This window comes from Pararge aegeria, chromosome 9 (assembly GCF_905163445.1).
Source record: "Pararge aegeria chromosome 9, ilParAegt1.1, whole genome shotgun sequence".
NCBI lineage: Eukaryota > Metazoa > Arthropoda > Insecta > Lepidoptera > Nymphalidae > Pararge > Pararge aegeria.
Genome location: NC_053188.1, coordinates 7,159,290 through 7,183,013, shown reverse-complemented (window position 1 = coordinate 7,183,013; position 23,724 = coordinate 7,159,290). Strand labels below are relative to the sequence as shown.

At 34.5% G+C, this 23,724-nt stretch overlaps 2 protein-coding genes across 51 annotated transcripts in view; both read left to right on the top strand.

Annotated features, from left to right (window-relative positions):
• Positions 1–3,829, top strand: part of LOC120626520 (poly(rC)-binding protein 3) — a 34,608-nt gene extending 30,779 nt beyond the window's left edge. For all 3 annotated transcript variants that reach the window (XM_039894055.1, XM_039894054.1, XM_039894052.1), the window contains one exon: positions 94–3,829. In XM_039894055.1, coding sequence (XP_039749989.1) covers positions 94–178 — 85 coding nt within the window. In that variant the 3' untranslated portion in view covers positions 179–3,829. The remainder of the gene's footprint in view (positions 1–93) is intronic.
• A 13,795-nt stretch (positions 3,830–17,624) lies between these two features.
• The window catches only part of LOC120626601 (glutamate-gated chloride channel), a 131,604-nt gene continuing 125,504 nt past the window's right edge, over positions 17,625–23,724 (top strand). For 45 of the 48 annotated variants that reach the window (XM_039894201.1, XM_039894198.1, XM_039894196.1 and 42 more), the window contains exon 1: positions 17,625–17,996. The gene's annotated coding sequence lies outside the window, so the exon portion shown is untranslated. The remainder of the gene's footprint in view (positions 17,997–23,724) is intronic. The other 3 variants (XM_039894209.1, XM_039894208.1, XM_039894159.1) reach the window with 2 other exon arrangements.

Below are 23,724 nucleotides of genomic sequence, written 5' to 3'. Positions count from 1 at the left end.
GTTCCGTTTCTTTTCACGTGTACAATGTATATGTACATGCGGTCTGTGTGTGCGTTCGAGTGGGTGCTATAAGACTGCATTTGTGCGTTGCAGGATCACCATGGAGACCGCTGGGCTGCCACTGCCCGGCTACCACTACATCGCGCCTAACCACATTGTGAAGGCGCCGATCCATTGAATGGGGCTCCGAGGTCAGATTCCTAACGTTGCGAAATTTTACAACACCGACCGCTACTACATCCAACCGCAATACGGGACTCTGGCTCCGATGTATTATTTCAAATAAAAATTTGACCAAACTATTGGAAAACAAGAGGGGAAGCAATTGGCGAATAGCTGAATGTATGTTTACATTTGTTACGAGTTTATAAGTATTTTAGATATTCTTATATTTATTCTCCAATATTCGATTGATTGGAGGCACGACTTGTGTGTGATCGTCGCGAGAGCGCGTAAAATACGGCACTTGAGAACTATATAAATGGACTGAAGTTTTGATTATTTATTCGGTCCGTGAACAGTGCACGACGATGGTTATACAGAGCGCATAATGTTTAATAATCTATGTTATGTTATCTTTGTTCACTGTTCAGGGAATAAGATTTCCAACTTCGAGAGTGACTAAGCTGATCGAATTTACTATGGATTTAAGCGGTCAAATGATTTTCGGTTGGTTTTGTTCATTGTTATGGTCGTTCCCAGCCGGCCGCAAATACAAAATTATTAAACGAGCGTCGGCGTACATTAGATGTAGATGCGTTACAATCGACTTCGGATTCGCTGACGTAGCTTAGTGTTAGATTAGCGAACAGAGTGAGAGGGTTAAAGACAATATTTGTAAATACATATTCGTAATTACCTGGCAAATTAGGTGTTACAATAAGCACTCTTACAAGCTTGCGTTTAATGGCGATTTATTTATTTAATTGGACTGTATTATTTATTTTTAAAAATCACAGATGTTTTGCATAGGTTATACTTGATAGATTGAAACCCTAAAGAGAGCGTGTGTTAGTAGGTAATTGGTATGAATGATGCTTTTTCTGTTTTATTTCTATTTGTATAAATTTGTCATTAACCGCCAGGTTGTAAGTTAAATAAATCTCGTCGTGCGAACGCGATGCGGATTTACGAAACCGATGGGATCAAATCCTTTAAGAAACTTACATTAACAGAGAACGGTGGTGAACTGAAACATTCAGTATATTATATTTTAAAATATCGTCTATCATCACAAAAAAAGACGTTAGATATAAAAAAATAGTGTTACTAAATGTGATAGTCTTCTAATTTATTTAACATTTGAATTATTCTAACATAGACACCTTGTGTACATCGGCAACAGCGTTGTTAAGTCGAATAAATAATATTGGTCCAGGGATCAAAGCCAAAGATTTTTGAATTTGTTTGACATATTAATGTTGTGAATTTATGCTAAATTATTCTGGGAGTAGTTAACATTTAGTACGTTAAGAACATTTTATTTCAATTACTTTATTACCCTCTCCAGACTGCTCATGGTATTTAGTCTTAGATTGAGATTTTAGGTAGTCTGTGGTAAGCGACATAAAACATAAAAGTAAAAAAAAAGAATAGGATAATATAGTAGACATAAGATAAGTATAGGACCAGTAAAGATACTTTCCAGTAAAGTATTTTTGATCTAGAAAAATAGTGCCACATTTTAATTGTCAACTTTGTGCCAAAACTAAAACAAATGCCCATAATTATTCAGGTCAATATTTTAAGGAGAACTGTCGTTATTCTAAACTTTTCTAAAATTATGGAAATGGAAACGTTCATTTCAACTATCAATTTTGCACCCTAGATTAAGATTAACCTTCACAAATAGGATAAATAGCTCTAAACATATCCAAATGACCCATTACCTATCGTCTTCTCTTCCAAGGTTTCGTTATAAACTAATTTAATTGAAAATTGTGTGCCAAATTGTTAATACAATTTTACTACTTTTGTGTTTGTGCCGTTTTTTAAAGTATTTTATAATTATATTAATATTTATAGGTACTTTATTTTTACAGCTAATATTAGTGCTAGTCAAATTGGTCTGAGAATAAAAGACAAAAATTTTATTTAACAAATTCTAGTCAAAATTTATTTCGTTTGGATATGATTTTATGTTGAGTTTGTCGTACTTTTATTCATAAATGAAAAAAAAAATAAGATATGTGTGTGCTCTCACCTAAGTATTTTATCTTAGCAATAAAAATTATAACTCAATTATTTATAAAAAAAAGTTACACTTAAGACAATGTATAGAGCTTTTTAAGTATAAGTAACAAGCAAGTGTAAAGTAGAATATAATCTATACAAAGACGCGTAAAGATATAAATTGTTAGTCGAGAGAGAGAGAGAAAGAGAAAATTTTCTATAGCTGTGATGTACGATTGTAAAGCATTTTTGTGCTGCATGCTACGTCAGTTTAAACTGAAGATGTACAGTCGGGAAAGATGTGGGTAGTACTAGGATTTGCTATGTAGAAGAAACGAGACGCAGAATCTTAAAGAGGTTCTGTAACGTACTAAAGAATTTGGTGAAGCTTGTTTACATTGCTTGCTAGCAATGGCAATTGTAACGCAGATACTTTCTGATAAAGAAGTATTTATTAGACTATGGTGTTGTTAAATTATACATTTAGTACAATGATGTCATTTTTAATAACTTGACTATTTTCACCTATACATATTATAAATAATTTGCAATAGATAAATACATCATCTAATATTGTAATTGTATTATCTTAGGTATTATTGTTACTGTTATTTTGATTTGCTCAATTATTTAAATGTTTATATAAGCTAGATCTGAAATTATAATCAAGTTAGTTTTGTTGGAATTTAATTGTAGCATAAAATATATATGACGATGCGGACTATGCATCACCTGTTTTTAAATTAATACGAATGTTTTACTTTAGTTAATCGGTACGGTCGTACAATTTTGTCAATGTAACTGGTGTCTTGCTTTAATAAAACCATTGCATTAAGTACATGCGTAGATGAATTTTAAATTCAGTTGCAACCGGGCTTTAACCCCCTAAATGCTTCAAAAAAGGCTTGTTAAGAAATCCGGACAAGGTTAAGGGATAAAAAAATATCGCGTTAATCCTGATGTAGCCTAAGTCCGCTTAGCAACCATGGCAGTTTTAAAAGAAATATTTTAAAAATTACTTGCTGTATGCGTTACTGTATTAAAAATATTACGTTAAATTTAGGTTTAACCATTTTGTTTCGTTCAATTATTACTTAATTGTTAGCCTTTATAGACAGGGTCAGACTGCATTGTAAAATAGTGTAATTAAAAATCAATTTTTAGCAAATATTTTCTAAATGTAATAGTAAATTTTTATTCGTGTTAGCACCTGGATGTTTAATTGTTATTGCACCTTTTTGGAACACCCTCTATTGAATTTTGTGAATCTTAGGAAAAGATGGTAAAAATTAATATTTGTCTAGGAAATTTCTTGTGGAAGATTGAAAAAAAATCATTACTTTAAGACTGCGGAATATTAAGCGCAAAAATACATTTAAAAAAAAAACTTTTAATTCTAACGTGGTTTATAGATCTTCGTGAAGGATTGAAATGATTCAATAAAAGGGTTGTATAGTATGTTGTGCAGTTTACATACAATATCTCCTTATAAAATATTCTCTTTGTCATTCAAAAACACGCTCCAGTTTGGAGCATCAAATCTAGATTTATATTGTAGAGATCAGGGTAAAAATAATATTAATTATAGTCAACATAAGTTTACTTCACGAGTCTATCGTATATCACTATACAAATACTTCTAAAGCTTATTGTGTTATGAAGTTTTGAGAATTTATATATAAAAATATAAATACTTAGAGAGCTGGAGAAGTTAATTCATAAAATAATGGAATTCTCCATATCAAGAATAATGAACTGTTTTGTGGTATTATTACAAGGCCCAAACTAAGGGTCTGAAAGAACGAGAGAAATATAGATTGAAGGAGACGGTCCAAAATTGCAACAATAAATGTTCAGCTAATATTCCTTGTACTAGGATGGCATTAGAATCTATCTGACTTTAACTTTTAAATTTCATCTTCATCTTATACAAGGTTATACAATTGAGTGCATAATACAATCATTTTCAAATTAGTCAATTCCTCGATTCCTACATATCAAATGTAACTCAACAATTTTACTGGTGCGACTTTGGGGTTGTAGCCACTTTGTTGTTGCCCGTTTGTTGTTGCCCGTTTGTTGTTGCCCCGTTGATGTACCGATGAACTATAACATTCATGTTGATTTAACATGAATGTTATAGTTCATCAGTATGCCATGCTTGACTAACTGTTGCTGTATGGCATTTTAGGTAACATTTTAAAACATATTGTGTACCATTTTTTTTTATTACGGCTTTCGATATTTAAAATTTTTCAATTAAACCTTTATTTTCTCTATTTCACAATATCACGGTAACAAAGGGCCGTCTCCTTTTCGGTGTACGAAAGTTCTAGAACTCTGCGCGCCAAATTAAAGCTATATTACTAAGAACTATTCTTAACCTGATGAGTAATAACCATGAATATGTTGATTCTTCTAGTTAATTAAGTGTATACGACTGGCAATTCTTGTGCAGATGGGCTGTGCCATATTGTTTTTTAATTTAATAGCAATAAAACTTGTAATTTGGACTGAGTATAGTTTAAGATCATTGTCAGTATAACTAACTAAATTGATCAGTCGTTATTGCACTTTTGATAAGCATTTAAAATTATTTTATAACAAGTAAATAACCTTTCTGAATGTCTACTGAAATATTATTATAATAATCAATGGCTATCTCAATTCTCAATCATTGTCTGAGGATTGAGATCAAATAGTAAAAAAAAAAAAATTGATGCAATGATATAATATCATTGTCCATTTTTTAATTCCAATCATATCGAAATGTAATTAATTTTATTGTAATTATTATACATTATGTACAAGGTTCTGTCTTTCAAATACAATTGGTATTTAATAATTCAAGAATAGTAATAATTAATGAACAGAAGTAAAGGGATGATACTCTCGTTAATGATTACGCTTCACACAATATTAGTTTAATTCTAAACGTGACAAAGGGAATTTTAGATTGCGTGTTATGACGTATTCCATATTAAAAAAAAAATGAAAAAATTTAATCCTCTGTATATAATATAACATCATATTGAAAACGGATTTAATTAAAAACAAAACATAGTTTCTGTTTTGCTATTTTTAAAATAGATAAATGAGGAGGAAAACGTTTTTCTTTGGTTTACAAGTAAAGTATTTACGGCAGACGTTTCCGGCGTCCTAAGCTGTTTACTGCGGGAAAGTATCACAATTTTCCTTTTATGAAGTCTGAGCAACATGTACTTAATATGAGTTAGTTAGATACACTGAACTGTTAATGTTCTGCTTCTAAGTGTTTTTAGTCGTATTGAATAATATATATCTTTGGACTCACGTTCAAGGGCAGAATAGATATAATTATTTTACGCAAATTCCCAGTTTATATGAACTAGGTATCCAGATGTAAGGATGTAATCTTAAAACTGCGGGTAGAAAGCTATTTGCAGCTTTTTGTAAAAGATTGTTAACTTAACACTTCTTTTTTTATCTAAAGACAGAACCTAGTTAAACTAGTACTTAACAATTTGATTTTGAAAAAAAAAATTAGTGGTACTATAGTTAGGTAACACGTAGTTCAACAGTTAGATTTTCACTTGTCATATCTTTCAAATATCAATGTAATTGTCGACATATCTAATCGTTTTGTGAATTGAATTGATTAATGTTAATATAAATGTTGTACGTACGGTTACAGTATACTGTCATTATGGTTAGTTTCGATATAATTAATGTTTGTTTTCATTATGTTTATTCAATAAAGTGTGTAAATAAAGCAAAGAATTTATTTTTAAACCCTTAGCTATATTGTGTAGACCTTATAAATCGGTGAGGGCAAATTAATGTTAATCTATTCGTGTTCTGTGGTTGGTCTGTGCAAAGAGCGACTATGCGGCATTTGAACGCGCAGAGTCGGCCGAGTGGCGCAGTGGGCAGCGACCCTGCTTTCTGAGTCCAAGGTCGTGGGTTCGATTCCCACAACTGGAAAATGTTTGTGTGATGAACATGAATGTTTTTCAGTGTCTGGGTGTTTATCTGTATATTATAAGCATTTATGTGTATTATATTCATAAAAATATTCATCAGCTATCTCAGTTCCCATAACAAAAGCTACGCTTACTTTGGGGCTAGATGGCGATGTGTGTATTGTCGTAGTATATTTATTTATTATTATTTATTAGTCTGTTATATTTTATTTAGTTTAGCAGGCAATACAATAGCTCAATTTTTATCCTTCAACTATTTACTTTAGTTTTATTCACCAAACCTAAAGAAATAAATCAGTTCCTAGTTATTTATAGTTACCCTATCTAATATAAAAAATTGTATACACTTTTTAACGCTCTACACACGTCAGACGGCACTATTTTTTTAGAATTGGATTGCCTTAAAATGTCAGTGTGACGATAGCAAGAATTACTAATTGAAATAGCGGAAACTGTTCAATTATTGGCACAAATACGAAATTGCCAATAACAACAGTTGTTACTGTGATAGTAATAAGTTTCGCAATACACCAGGTAAATTCTTATTCAGTCACTTATCTGTCAGTGTTGGTTTTTATTTATTTATGTTCAATTTTGAGATTGCAAGTCGCCACCAGACCACAAGATACTAAGCAACACTGACTGGACACACAACTACTCACAGTGCCTGATTAAGCAAGCCCCGTAGCAAATTCTTTAAAAGAGCCCTTGATCTGCTATGGGTTCTTAAGTATAAAGTGGTAAAAATACAATTCATTACCACATCCCGCCCTACATACCCTGAGCATTAGTCATTGAACTCTTGATTATTACCACTGACGGTTTCCTCTTCATTTTAGCTCGCCAAAATGGCGTCATTCATTCAATCCACGCTTGACGCCATATTGGCGCTGTAAGTTGTGAAGCTGTAAACGAGTGTCCAAGGTACTAAAAACGCCATTGCGTATTCGTTTAAGAGACACATGTGCTGTTAATTGTTTAGAGACATCCAGTCCGGTTTTGATAGAGGTCAGTGACGTTAAGTAGGTAGATACCAGGCCTTAGGCTAACTGCTTCGGATGCGAAAAAAGGTAAGAAGACAATCAAAAATAGCAAGATTGTAAAGTTTACAATATACCCACGTGATACTACGTATTGTACTTAGTACCATTGCAGCAAAGGTTTTATCCAGGGCTGAATCTTTGGAAATACCGATATCCATCGATCGTCGTCATCATCATTGTCAACCCTTAAGCCCCCATTTTAGGGCGCGGGTCTCCTCTCAGAATGAGAAGGCCTTAGTCTGGTGTCCACCTAGCTGGCAGAGTCTGGATTAGTAACTTTACACTAGAAAATTTGGTGAATTATCAGTAGTGTTGCCCAAATTCAGTCTTGGTCTTGCAGTCTTGGTCTTGTTCTTGCGTTTTTGCAAGACCAAGACCAAGAACAAGACCGCGTATTTTTAGCAAGACCAAGACCAAGACTGACCGTGCAAGACTTGAGCAAGAACAAGACATAGCCTGCAAGACTCTTGCGTCTTGCAGCTAGGACTTAGCGCTATTTCACGGAGTAGTTAGGTGTAACAGTTCGGTGTATAGGTAGGTAGGTACGCTTAGGAATTCTATGAGACGCAAAAAACTATATCAAAGAATATGAAAAACTGGACCTATGCGCATTACGACTAATACCATAAACATAGCGAATAAAAAAATATCTATTAAAATCAAACTGAGTGCATGCATAGTTATGTTTTAACCATCGGCACTTTGATAATGCGGCATCAAAGGTTTTGTACTTACTTCTCAAAGAAATTTGCCGCTTTTCGGAAGTACATGGTTATGATACACGCGCCGGCGGCTTCTTTTGAAATCTAAAACAATCGTTGCCGCCGCGCCGAAATCATAACATTTGACACTATTCATGCAAAATAATTTCGAATTTTAAGAGTACCTACAGGTGTTCCAAAGAATAAATAAGTTTCAGATTGGTGATTTTAGATTGGTGGAGGACGCATGAGACAGAGTATCCGATTTTATCGAAAATGGCCCGTGATTTTCTCTCAATACCTGCAACTTCAGTACCTGCTGAGAGGTTATTTTCTAAAGCATCATTAGTAATTAGAAAACATAGAAATAGGTTAAGTGATGAGTCAGCCAGATGGTTACTTTGTATTAATTCTTGGTCAAAAGAATTGATATAAAGTATCATAACCTAATGATAAAGCTGTTGATTTGTGTTGTATTTTATTTTTTATTCAAATAAATGATAAATCGTAAAACTCTTTTATTAAATTTCTTATAAGTTGAGGGTTCAATCTCTTTCTAGACAGATAAGTATTGTTCTTTAAAATACAGTCAAGTTATTGTAATTAATTTGTTTTTTTACATGTTTTAGCAAATGTAAGCTTATAAATCATAAATGTTTATTAAGAAACAGTTACTTCCATGGAAAACGACATATAGGTCAGTTGATTTTTCGAATTTCTTATCAAATCTTCAGTTATTTATTAATCTGCTTGATCTTTACTATGGCTATGTTAATTCAAGCTCACAATGTTCCAATTCTAATACGTTTTTCTAAGATTTAAAGTAAACTTTAATAAATAGTAATAGACTAATAGGTAATTGCAAGACTTGCAAGACTCTTGCTGCAAGACCAAGACCAAGACCAAGACTGGGAGCGCAAGACCAAGACCAAGACCAAGACTGGGAGCGCAAGACCAAGACCAAGACCAAGACCAGGTGTATTGGCGCAAGACCAAGACCAAGACTGGCTAAGTCTCGTCTTGTTCTTGCATTTGGGCAACACTAATTATCAGGCATGCAGGTATCCTCACAACTCGCCTCGACTGAAAAGTTAGTGTTGCGTGCCGGGGATAATACTCCGTCCCCCAGAAAGGGAGGCCGAAATCCTGACTACTAAGCTAGTCTTTGAATACGGGTAAAAAATTAAAAATCATTTTGTGTCCTTGTTCGTGTCCGGACATTTTTTATTCAAAGTAACTCTAGCTTGTAACCCATGATCATCAATATTAGCCACAGGCCTGTTTTATAGCTAAGTTTTTAAAACTTAGACCCTCTACGATGTAGGTGGTATGTACCAATGATAATAATTCTTGGGCTTCACAGTGTTAAGTGATGATACCTATTTTAAATCTATAAATGCGCACCGAAGCAAAGTATAACGAACTCTGCCTTCCTTAGGGGGGGCCGAATCATCGATACCCAGCACGCTTTCAAGTTATTAGTTATTGTTTTCGGAAATGGAATAACGGTAAGGAAAACACTGAGTTAGGTAACATGAATGTCTGAGAGCTATCCATAATGTTCTCATAAGCACGCGAAGTTTTCGAATCTGCCATGGCCCGCGTAGTGGGCCTTTTATAGATTGATAATGAATTAAGCACGCACGCATTAAAAAACTGTTCTTAGCTCTCGATATCGGTTTATTTCTACAAGCCTTAGTGATGTTCTTCCCGAAGCACGGGGTGCTTAACGCGAGAATTTCTTGACAGGAATCCCCAAAAAAAGCCCAGTGGGCAGAACTTCTACTTCACTTTTGGGGGGCAGAGTTCGAATCCCAGCATGTACCTCTAACTTTTCTAACTTACCTATGTGCGTTTTACCTAATTTATTAAAATATCACTTGCTTCAACGGTGAAAGATAACATCGTGAGGAATCCTGTATGCCTGAGAGTTCTTTATAAATGAATCAATGTTCTCAAAGGTGTGTGTAGTCCACCAATCCGCGTTGGGCAAGCGTGGTGGAACGTGAACAAGTCAAAAAGACAATTTCATAGCACTAAATGCAATTATTTTCTAATGATATGAAAGGAATAGGGTAGGTAGTGCTGCATTATGGAAACAAAGTAACCAGGCAAATACAATCAGTCACACAATTAAGATCATTCAGAAACCGTGTGCACGACAAAGCCCAATCCACTTTGATTTAAAAATATCTTTATTAATTAAATAATTGTATTAATATAGTTCATATCCTAGTGACAAGCCTAGGTTAAACAAATAAATAATATATTACTTCCAGTTTAGCAGGTTACAACACCTTTTTAAAACTTTACAGCCTATAAACTTAACATTTTTAACAGCTTATTGAGCCACGATGATAATAACTTGTTTAACGTGGAACTTAGTAGGTACAGACATATGTTAATAATAAAATTGAATGCATTTAATTTTTCATGATATGAACCCTATATTTATTATTTAAACGAGGGTAGAACTCTGAACTATGCAACAGTTATGTACAAAGCATTCACTCACACTTTAGTAGTGTTTCTCGAACAAACGGTGAGTCACTTTATACCATCTAGTAGTTGAAAGTAATTATTTTACATCAAATTTTCTAAGCGTTTACCATAAAATGGAAAAAATGTTTTTGAACTAGTAACATTCCTCGGATGTAAAGTGAGACGAGCGCGGGGCGTTTTCACTGTTTTTGGACACAATGCTCTGCATAGAATAATGGCTGAATGTGAATTCCGCATGTTCTTAATTCGGTGCAATCTGTGTAAGTAGAAATGTACCCACAGGTAAGTACTTTGACAAGTGACTTTAGCCGCGGACTGTACGATATTATGTTTTTAAAGGTAGGTAGGTATAGCTTTTTGTAGACTTGACGCAGTCGTGAACACTGCGGTCTTAAAAGTAGGAGGCCCCAGGTTCAAGCCCAGGCTACAACAATTTAGGGTTGCAAAAAAAAATCAGAAGCAATGCAAATAGCAGATGTAGGCGAATTGTTTTACCTAGCTACCTTCCGAGCAAAGATCGAACTTATCACCGATAAATGGGCTAGTGTTCATGGTTCAATATCGCAGATCAGATGCAACTTAGTTCATTGTGTGTTGTCATGTGTTCATTAGCGGCGTCAGACCGCTTCGTCCTGCCGCCCGCGCCCCAGAATATGTACCTAAAACAGATGTAGCCTATAGGTAAGTACTCCATTACTTACTTTTATATAGAATTGGCACTCCTTTGATCTGAAATAAACCTAAATGTCGTGCATTCAAACTTAAACTTTAAATCGGTGTTTTAGTGTAGTAGTCAGTACCTACCTAGTCACTAATAATGTCGGCTACGTATATATCTCGATGTGATCAGAGTTTTGCGAGATGTCGGTGTAAATGTAGATCAATAATTCTCTTAATTTGTTTTTGTTTTTCTCTTATTTATATTAATATTATATTATAAAATATAATTTAAACTTCATATGTATCTATCTATCTATCAACTAAGTATATGCTGCAGTACAAGTAACTAAGTAATTATACTTAGTTAGGTTAGGTAGGTACCTAACTTGAAAATCGAAACAAAAATAAATCTTAAGTACCTAAATAACTAGGTAGATCTAGGTAGGTACCTAAATTCGTACCTGTATATGCCTACTCAGTAGGTACCCACGCGTAGGTAAGTTCTCAATGGAAATGTAAGTACGAATTGTAACATTACACGTAAAATCTGAGATCTGCCAGGTTTGAAGGGTTTAGGAATATGGCCTCAATCCTTCTCATTGTGGGAGAAGACCCGTGCCCTGTAGTGAGCCGGTAATGGGTTGATGGCGTTTAGCCTTTCCTGCAATGACTGCAACTCGTTAGTGTTGTCACGTGAGCCGCAAAGCTAAGACCCTAGTAAGGCGTCCAAGCCACGTCGACGATGGCGCAAAAATTTACGACCAATCAGACGTGTTAAAATGTCTCGTGATTGCTTGCAAGTACGTATCTAGGACGCAGACTTGCACGGCACCTCGGACGCGGGCCGGACGCAACGTTCGGCCTTGCCTTAACGCGTGGCGTGCTTTAAACATCGTAACTAACTTACCTATAACAATTATATTTTATTTTTACGGCTAGCCGCCTTCGCTGAGCTTCCGCTGATAGCGGCAAGGTCGTGAACAGGCTGTTACAGATGAGCGAAGTTAACAGGATTAGTTAGCGGTGCGGCGAGTTACAGGAATAGACGAATCAGATTATTGGCAGATGACGACGTAGGTTTATCACGTTACCTCTCAATAATGTGGTTGGCCTATTCCTGTACGCATCCGGTTCACCGGAAACGCATCTAACAGTACCTTGTCAGCACAGACTTTGCTTTAAACTAGATACAAGTTTAAATGCTACGTTTGGAAACACTACATCATTACATGGTTCCTTAGCCCAAATCTTCTTATATATTAAGCTGATGAATATTTTTATGAATGTAATACAAATAAATACTTATTGTTTACAGTTTGTTTGTATGTTTGTTTGCTTGCTTGAACGTACTTATCTCAGGAACTACAGGCCCGATTTGAAAGATTATTTCAGTGTTAGATAGTTCATATTGAGAAAAGCTAAATGCTATATATCATCACGCTAAGATCAATAGCAGCAAAGTAGCAATGAAGAATGTTTCTAAATCGGGTCTATTTCCTTTTGAGAGCTTTAAAATCATGTATGATAAAATTATTCTACTACGATAACCTTTATTATGCTAACCAATTTTTTTCTAAAATAATGCATTATTTGCAGTTTCTTTACATAAACATGAATTAAATCACAATTACGAGTATTTAGTTAAAACCAAAATTGCCCCTAACATTCGATTTTATGACTATCTTAGGAGATATCGCAGTTTTGAAATAACATCGCAGCAAATAAAAGCCCAAACGCTTGGTCGTCTCCTTGCGGAACGGTTGTGTACAGCGAACTACTTCACAAATATTTTTTTCTTAATAACAACGTATTAAATAATAATTTATAGATGAATGTACTACGTTTTGTTTTAGTTTAGATATTTTCGTTCATTTCCTTATCTAGATACATTATTTGATTTTTTTAAATTTAATTTTATTAGGGTATTGTTTTGGATTTTGTAGTATTTTAGGATAATTATTTTACCGTGGATAGGCAATATCTTTTAAAATTGTAACTGGTCGAATTCTGTAACTGGAAGATATTATAAAAAATATTTTCGAGGGCAATCTATAATCGATACTGAACCGAAAACTGTATTCTTTTAAATTTTTGTCTGTATGTCTGTCTGGAACTCGGCCGAAGAAACTATGGAATTAATTCATACAAAATCTGGATGATTTAAGTTCTAACTGTGAGGTAGGACATACGATACTTTTTATCCCGAAACTCCCGATTAGTTCCCTTGGGAGAGGGGACGAAAATGTTTCGCGATTTTACACCAAAACTACGTCAAATATTTACCGATTTTAATCATTCTTATTACTCCAAGTAGAAAGAACTCCACACTTCAATCGTTTGTTGAAATATGTTGAAAGAAATTGCATCGCAATCTTTTATTTCTGATTTTATATCATAGGTTTGTATATATGGTACTCAGTTTGGCGTTTTATAAAGATAAGTACGGTATTAAGATTTTCGGGATTCAAAATGCCTGGTCGGTCATTAAATAATTCTACTAAAATGATCTTGCTTTTGGTAGACGTGGCGCAGTGATAAGCGCTATTTCATACGAGAGATATCGTCGGTTCGTTCTCCGGCAGGACCAATCTAGCCTTAGTTCTAGCCTAAGCTTCTGCCGTGGCTAGTTGCCACCATAGAATTAAGAACATACAGAACACATATTCAGCCATTATTGCATGCAGTGCATTGTGTCCCAAAACAGTGAAAATTCCCCGAGCACGGCCACTTCACACCCGAAGAATGTTGCCAGCTCACAATTTTTTCCTATTTTCCCCATCTTATGGTAAACGTTTAGAATATTAGAGGTAATAGTATATTGTGCAACAAGTGCGATAAGTTGTCGAGTGAGCAATTGACAACATCGCACAATGCGGAGATATATGTGGGCACAAAATCCCAAGTCCCAACAAACGGATGAAAAGTTTAAAAAAAATAAACAAATATACTTCAAACAATAAATACAACTTAATTAATATTAATAAAACTATAAACTTTGCAATGTCAACCACATTTCTTTTATATTGACAGTTAGATTGTGTTTTTTTTTGTTATTTATTTTAATTTTAGCAGTTACAGTCATTTTGCGTGCGACAAGGATAGTTTGCGTGTGCTAAGTATAATTTGCGTGCGCCAACTAAACTTGTCGCACTCAAATAAAAGTTTCATTTACGAAAAAGCTCACGCGTCATTTTAGAATGGGCAAACAGCTCTTTTTCAACCGCAACAGCGAGTACTAAGATACTACTGTCAACCGCGAAGTGGAATTCAGTTACTAACCACCTGCTCTAGAAACACTACTAAAATGGAGTGGTTTTGATGCTTCAGTATTAGTCGTGTACTGTGCACGGTTTCTGTATGTTCTTCATCTGAGGTTGCCACCGTACCGGCAAAAACCGTGCCACCAAGCGATCTCGGATAAAATGGTTGACCGTATTTAGAGGATGGTTGGATTTATGTTTTGCAAGCTAGTCCGTCATAATTTTCCCGCGAAGACGCTTGGTCTGCGCCGACCCAACCAGTAATTAAGTTTACGACTCAGCAATTTATCCTACCTACGCGATTTTGGATTTTAGACCGGGTTTTCAAGGATGATATTTCCGTTTAACCGACTCGAAATCTAGTTCTAAATCTAGTTATGAGAAAAGCTTTGTTTTCATGATTAAAAAAATCATCTTTTGCTACCTTATTAATATTTTACTTTTAATACCTGTACCTACTTATACCTAATGTTATAATCTATAGTCTGTATTCTATAGTAATATATTATGGGAAAACTTTATTGTTTGTTTGTTTGATTGTACCCAATAGGCTCCGAAAGTACTGGACCGATTTTAACTATTTCTTCAGCAAAAGAAAACTAAATAAACACGAAGTAACATAGGCTATAATTTATTTAAAAAAAAAAAAACTGGAGATCCTTAAGAAAACTGCAATAATGTAACCCAAAGTACCAAAATTTTCTCTATTAATGTCATTAGGTACTTAGCGTGCGCTGAGAAAACTATTGATGATACATAAAAAATATATTTTATACTTTGACAGCCAGTTGAAGCAGTGGGCAGCGACCCTGCTTTCTGCGTCCAGGGCCGTGGGTTCGATTCCAGTGGAGATGTTTGTGTGATGAACATAATTGTTTTTCAGTGTCTGGGTGTTTATCTGTATATTATACGTATTTATGTGTATTATATTCATAAAAATATTCATCAGCTATCTTGGTATCCATAACACAAGCTACGCTTACTTCTGCGCTAGACGGCGATGTGTGTATTGTCGTTGTATATTTTTTTATTTACTCCTAAGTATTATTATATGTTACATAATTAAAGTACCTATTAAGTTTGTTTATTACCTATGTTTGAGAAAATAAAGGCAGCGATTTGAATAAAACTAGGCACATGATACTTAACATGCAATTTTGAGATGGACATTAGAAACATGACCCAAGATTTAAATAAAAGTCCTCATTACCTCTGCAAAGCTTATCTTACAACTAAACCGATTTTGACGAAATTTTGTAAAGTTTCAGCTCGCATCCTTGAGACGAGCATTGAACACTTTTAACCCCTTGAAAAAATCTTTCCCCCGCGGGAACGATTTTTATGAAACTGAGACAAACGCTGAAGAAGTCGTCAAGCAACAGTTATAAGCCAGTACCTAGGTACTGTTCTGCGCGTCAGTATTTTATTTCGTATTTATGCGTTATATTCGAATTACTCGGAATCGGTCGACTCTGCTCTCATCTCTCACAAGATATAATAAGTTAATGTTTATTTTGGAAAAACCAACTGGTCAGGTTTTTTTGCCGGCATCTTGCCCGCATCTATACATAAAATCTGTCTGCCAAGTCGCTCAACACACAACACATTGATGGTGATAACAAAAAAACCTACCGATTATGTTTGTTGTTGGCGTCTTCTTAGAAAGGTGCGTTTGAAATCCTCTTAGCTTTAGTTTTAAGTTCACGAATGTAGTTAACGCAATCATCTCACTTCCATGTACATATTTTACATGTAATGTACGCATTGAAAGTTCCATATACTCGTATGTGCCTATGTCAATAAACAGATATTCGACTTTAACTTCCAAAGTAGAACTGCGGATTTTAAAATCGAAATACTTTTTATTTGAATACATTTTATTGTCAATAGCAGGTAAAATTTCGTTAATTTATTTCTTTCTAAGTACATATAGTTAAATACATTACTTACATTATTTTCACCATGGCTTCAAAGAAACTGTAGCTAGTAAGTATATAAGCGAGGTCGAGGCAAGGATTAGACTTGCCTGCCATTTTACCATTATCGTTCACGCGACGTCTTGTCGGTGCCATGACCTCCAACCACTTTTGTTATTGACTTTCTTTACTCATTCTACTCGTATATAACTGTATGTATACTTTTAGGTACTTAACTACTTAGGTAGTTAAAATATATCGTATGTGTATAAAAATATCTCTCTTCTTAGCATGTTCAATTACGGATGACGAGGTTCTGTGTTCGGAGTACACGGATCAGTACCTAACAGACTAAGTCAGAAAATTTATGGTGTCCACGGAAAGCACTGTCGGACCCTGCTCCCCAAAGCCCACGAACCCGCGGTGGAGCAGCGTGCTGAGACAAACAACAATAAACCAACAGATTCCCGGTTTAATTTTCTTGCATATAGTTAGTTTATGCCCTGGGGAATGAGAAAACCTTATTTTTAGCAAGGAACCTAAGTTTTCAACGATACGTATTGCATGCTGACGCGTATATCAAAGCAATACAATTTTTTTTAACTAAGTATCATTTTATTTTCTTAACTTCATGCATTTGAGAGATAAATTCATAGTTAAAACTTATTATTAAGTATTTATTTTAATTGGACTGTAAACACTTTTAAAGCATACTTTACATTAAAATGGGTCAATAGTAGTAAGATGATGGCGATAAGTAGATTTGGCAACTTGAAACTAAAGCTGCGAATGTTCCAAATGCGCCTTGGGAAGCCCACAATGATATTAGCCGGGTGTACCTAAATAGTAATTCACCAAGGCCCATGATGGACGCAACAACATCATGGTTTTGGCCATTCATCTATGTTATTGTCTTATGAAATCTTAGTGACTAAATAATTCAGGTCGTTCCTTTGTAGCACGTACAAAATATCCTAAGAACTTTTTTTGCCTTAACAAACTCGACACCTACTTATCTCACGGTAATCTCATTAACCGACAGCTGCCAAATTGGTAAAACCAATCACTACTTAAACGCCTCCTTTTCATCACAGCGAACAAAGGATAGCAGCTATCGAACATGACAAATTGGGCGGGGTTACAGGATGGGAAAGGATAGAATCCGTAATTGAAGATAGCGTTACAATTTGAAACAAAGGAATGTGATTTATTAATAAATAATAACCCCGTTGGCCATAAAGTGACTTTATTCGTTATTAACGTTGAACAATAAATATGTATGTGTCTGAAAATAAAACGAACGACATAGTGGCGGTCCGCACTGCGCATGCCCGTCACTGCGCCACTAGGCGGTACGCTGGCGGCCCCTGGCGGAATCGCGTCGCAGTCCATTGCGTAACAAGCACCACATCTCGCCTGTAGACCTCGCGCTGAAAACTTCAGCTACGTCGCCCCGACGGTATGGGGAAGCGTAAATCACCATAAAACTTTCCCGCGTCGCGCGAACCGTTCAAAAACAATACGAGAAAAAAAACATTTATTAAAAAAAAAACTTTGGACTTTCTGTTATAATTTTATTTATTTACAAAGTTGACTTTTAAAAAGTGAGTCGATGCGGATCTCGCCGGTTAGCCGGTTACATATGAATAAGTGCGAACAGTTTTAAGTGTGGGTGTGTTCATTTGTTTTGTTTTACTTTCCTTGCTAGCCAGTGGTGGCGGTGACCGGTGGGGCCGCGCTGGTGGTACGAAGGAATCGATACTTCAGCGGGAGCGGCAAGGTAAATTTTTACTGTCCTTACAGTTCCATGTTAAAACAAAGAAACGTTATAACTTTTTATAAGACCTCAAAGTATCCGTATTCTAGCGGAATTAGTGATAGGAATGTAAATAGATGCACTTTTATGAACACGAATTTGTTTTTCATAACTATTTGGTATGCTGCAATATCTTTAAATAATTAAGAGTTTTTTTTTATAAAACTGGTTACCGATTGCACAATAACCAGTGCATCAGAAGTTGTGAATATGTTGTATGTGTTTGTGAATTTTTTCATTTTACAAATTAAAAATGATCATAACTATCGAGGATCAATCATCAAAGTACTCAAGAGCTTTTTAAGAACATTTGAAGTTTAAATTTCTTCGTCTTTGTATTGATTAAAACTACACATTTTTGAAAACATAACGGCAAAAAAACTGCTTCTAATAAGCAAAATAATATTCAGTTTCCCCAGCGTTTACTTAGAACAAACTGTATAAAGGAAGGAAAAAATTAACGACAAAAAGAACTTGTTTTAATGATAATATCCTACGGAACTTTACCATAGACGTCGTGTTCTGTAACACACTTGACTAGTTATTAATTTATTCAACGCAGTTTCTTTTGCGGATTTGGCACGTAGCTTCCATCCGAATACTTATTAATTGTTAGGTACCTACTTTTTTCCTCGTTGGCTTAGTAGTTAGGATGTATGCACTACTACGGATTATGCGGTCCTGGGCTTAGCCAGGCCAATTTTTTGGGGATATTGTTATTTTAAATGCCACAAAATTGGCTGACGCCTGCGTTATTGGTCAGCGTTCCTCACAGTTTGTCAACTGTGTGGTCTATGTTACTCTCCGTCTTTTCAACTAAAAACTCTATGCCGAAAATCAAGTTTGGTCGCTTAGTTAAGACGGAAAGGAAGGACAAACAGACACACACTTGTCATTTATTATATAAATAAGGATTGATTTAGTCAAAACGGTTGTTGGATATTAGCGTGTTCTTTCACAAAGTTATCAGTAAATATAGACAGTCGGCGTTGTTGCATTCTCTTGATTCGGAAAGCACGTTATGCGTTTTTCAGTTATAATCGCACATTTGTAACGTAAAATTAATAGTTATAACCCTTCAAACCACTCCAGTGCGGGATGACGGCGCAATGGAGTGGTGTGAAGGCTCAAAGTTCTAAGTTAATTTCTTTTCTAATAGAGAAGGTATGTGTCTAGCCAAATGTCCAGCCAGTGGGACATTACGCTACAAATAAATTTGTTACATTATATCAACTCCATTCTTTCTAACTTATCTTTTATTTTATTCTGTATGCTTTCATTTCTTTTAATGTAAAGTATAAACCTATGTCCTCTTGTCCTTCTCTTACGCTATGTAGGGTCGGCACAAGTCACAATATGTCTTCTTCCATTCACTTCTATAAGTAGTCATCTCATTATCCACTCGTTTTATACGCATATCCTCTTTCGCATAATAAAACTAAGTACACAATAAGTATAAACCTATGTATAAAGATAGAAAAAAACAAGTGTGATAAAATAAATAAATTTTTGATATCTTGGGGATGTCACTAAAGAAGTTCAAAGTTTGTATTAAGCGAAAGCTTATAGAAAAGTCCTATTATAGTATAAAGGATTACGTAAACGATAAAAAAGCTTGGGTGTAAACAATTGCTCTAACCAGGTTGCTTCTTAAATATTTCCTAATGACAATGTGAGATGGTGATAACAAAAAGAACACCCGGCTAAGTTTGTTGTGGGCTTCTTCTTAGACCAGGGCGCGATTGGAACCCTCGTAGCTTTAGTTTTAAGTTTACGATTGTAGTTATCGCCATCACTACTCACTGCTATGTACACATTTTGTATATAATAACGCATCAAAAGTGCCATCTATGTGCCTATTTGAATAAAGATATATTTGACTTTGACTTTGACTTTGACTAAATATCTTCTTTGTCGCAACACTTCTCAGAGTGGTTATCACGGTGGGGCACAGTTTGTGGCGGTTATTACTCTCCTCACAATGATTCGCCACCTTTGTATATTAATGCAGGGGACCACCCACTGCAGATTTGATTTGATCGGGCCATCGTATTGCCGTGCCTTCTACTTGTACCTTGCCCTGCGAAGCAAGGCGTTCTTTGGATTAGTTTTTTAATCTCATCTCAAAATAAATATAAACATATAAAATAAAAGATAAATTCATTATGTAGGTACCTACGTTTTATTTAATTTTACTATAAAATCAAATTCGCTAGTCTAAGCTATAAGTTGGTATTAAAAAGAAAAAAGAAATTTAGTTAAAGAAAATATTTTAGCTCTAAACAGTGCGTTGTCTTATTACTAGATGTCTTTGTTACCGTCAACCTACTGTGCTGCTTACTAAGGTAAAACAGCTTTGTAATCTAACTTATTTACTGTCCTCTACATTTGTCATTAGCTAGATTTCGGTTGTTAGAGTTTTCTTGTAAATTATTAGGAAAATGTAAGTGTATGTACTTAAACACTAGGGGTACATGTAGATAAAGTTTTTATTCGACTACCCAAGAGTAATAGGTTTAAGAGTGATTTCTATGCAACATTTTGTAGGTATAGATGTTACACAAACTTTGTATAAATAACTAAGAAAACGTTACTGCAAAATTGCGTTACATTTTGTCTGTTGAAAAAATTTTGTACAAATGTGGTATGAATATCTTCAATGTATTCTTTCGACATTTTGAAATACTGCCAAATGAAGTTGACAGAAATTAAACGAAGTATTAATAATCTATGTATTACAGCAAAAAAAAATATATAGATAGGCTACTCTAGCTAGACCATGTTTCTAGATTAATGGTTGACGAACTTACACGATTAGGTACAGTGAAATAGTCTCGTTAAATAAAAATGTTTTGTCTTTTTTTTGTTACTAATTTGTGCTGATATTTCCGCCAAGTGTAAAGACTTCTTTAAATTTAATTTATGGTGAACTCGGCGACTCCTAACATCATAGTTGCAAAAAATAATATTTATTTATTTATTAATTTATTTATTTATTCCCATCTTACATTTTTGTCATTACAGGAAAAAGTTATCCTAATACGACAATATATTTGTAATATAATTACAAATGGCAACATGACATACTTACTTAAATCGAATACGGTCATGTCACGATCCTTAGTTCTTTTCGCGTGTTTACGAGAACAATCAGCAACTAGCCAACTTTTTATGCAGCTCGGGAATAATTAACCATAGTGCAAATTCTGAACTTGATTAGTAGGACACCAATGCCCGTTTTCTCTAACTATGAACAAGGCAATGCCCAAATAAGTAACGCCTAATTTAAGGTGATTCCTAGGCATACATAACCGTTCGCCAATCGTTATCACCTAAGAGTTGGTGAAACGATATTTCTCTATAGACATTGCCTAAAACATTAGGCATTCGATTTAGGCGAGGTTTAGTGCAAACGGCCACAACTGTCCCTTTCCAAAAATAACATAATAAAAAGGATGATTGCTTTTAGACCTCTCAATTTTGAATGGTATATAGAGATTTGTCTTACAACAGAATGGGCACCCATGAATACCTACACTACCCTACTTATTAGTTGCCATTTCGTTCCTCAACTTATATATCATACTAGTAATGTTTTAACAAAACTTTATAAAACTTCCAAGATTGTGTATCCCAATGACGAACACAAAATTAAACATAAATTTTCAGTGACTTTCCAATTTTTCATCCGAACTAAAAGTGTATCTATAGATAACATGTATCGTATGCATTATATAATATGATACATATATATGGTACCGTTGAGCTTATTGACTTCGGACGTGGAATTTGTCGAAGTCCTTATTGGTATGTAGGACAATGAAGTGCGAAGTCAATTTATCGAGAAGCATTTTTGAAACAATTTAATATTTTCTTGATGTTTTTTTGAGTTTGATCATAATTTAAAGCTTGTTTTGTGATACATAAACTTTATTGTTATTTAAATATTAGAATCTCTGTTTATAATCATCGTCATTTAAACGTCGGAAATAGGTATTTAGTAGACATTTCAAAACTTTTCTTCTTTTTCATTTCTCTGCGACTGCTCAATGATATGCCCACATATTTGAGGGCAATGAACCATGCCTTTTCCGAAGTGGGATCGGGAGACCATGAGAGTTGAGACCCCATCGTGTATTGTTCCTCGAGCTATGTGCTCCTCCCATTAAATATACAGCTCTGCAACTTCTACAGATCTTATTATGAAGCTCATGACAACAAAAATGTTTCTCCTTCAAATATAATATATATACTTATTTATTTCTCTGTATATAGACAAAATCAAACGAGACACAGCGGCTGTCTATGACTCGTTTGATTTTGTCAGTCCACCTTGTTGGTATTTGGCGTACACCCATACTGCGTTTTATCTACCATTATTATTATAACATACTAAGTTGTTTTGATCATTTGTTTCTGTTATTATTTATGCAAAGCTTCAATAGATTAATAAGCTTGGAAATTTGAAAGTTTGATAAGTTTAATTTTGAATATAAAATAACATATATAAATAAACTTGATGTCGACTTTTTAATTAACAATTGCTAATAATTGCTACTATAGCAATTGTTCATTGTGAAGTCAACATAAAGTTTATTTATGTATATGTTTAATTATATGTAGGTATTTATATTCACCATTAAACTTACCAACATGTAAAATTAATAAGTTATTTAGTAAATGTTCATAGTAAAGTCAACATCTCCTGAGGATGCTTCGGTGTCGGGGCATCCGGAGCAAACGTGCATAGAGATACTTTGAGAATAAAGATTTAAGAATACTTATATAAATTTCACCGTACACGCTTCAATCCATAAATAATACATTACTAATAAGGTAGGTAACAGAAAATGGGTTGCAAAAAAGCTGATTCGACGTAAAAATAAGGACATCAAAATTACGGTACAAAGTATTTAAACCTACCGGCAAATTAGAGATATTTAAGAAATAACTTTTTTCTTTGTTAAAACAATGTTTTATGGTAGCTTCCTTTCTGCAAATTACACATGTTTGAGAAAGAGAATTAATTACCCTTTTTCTTTCTAAAACACATGTTAACGTCACTCTTGTAGCTTTTTAGTGTTACAAAGCGGTGACAAATGCATTTCAATTCGATACAAACTTAAGATCTCATGGTCATCTAGACACCTGAAGACACAATTTATTTTTCTTGCTTACTCTTTTTTTTTTTTTTTTAATATCGTATTTTTTACGTCTTGTATCTTTGCGCTACATTTATTATAAAATCATTTTTTAAAGCAGAAGATAATTCAAAAATAATACCTATCGGTTTTCTAACCAGGTTTTTGATACAGTAATTATACCATAAATGAGTTTGAATATTTTAGAACAGAGTCATACTTACGGTCACTTAATTAGGTAAATACAATAAACATGTAAGCACGACTACTCAAATTTCGGAAACGTATCGTATTCTAATACTATTAGGTACACAGAGTTATTAACTTGTTTAAATTATAAAAAATGGGGTATCATTAAAGGAGTACGTAGAATAGTCCTTAGAGTAGTAGTCGTAAAGCTTTCAATAACAGCCCTCGTACGCCGCCATACTTATTTCTACTGCCTTTCTGCAGCAGGTGCAATGCGCATGGTTGCCGCAACGGCACATGAAGGCAGCACTTTGCAAGACGTGTTTCTTGCCCTGTGAAATGTTGATCTAGATATAGGTGAT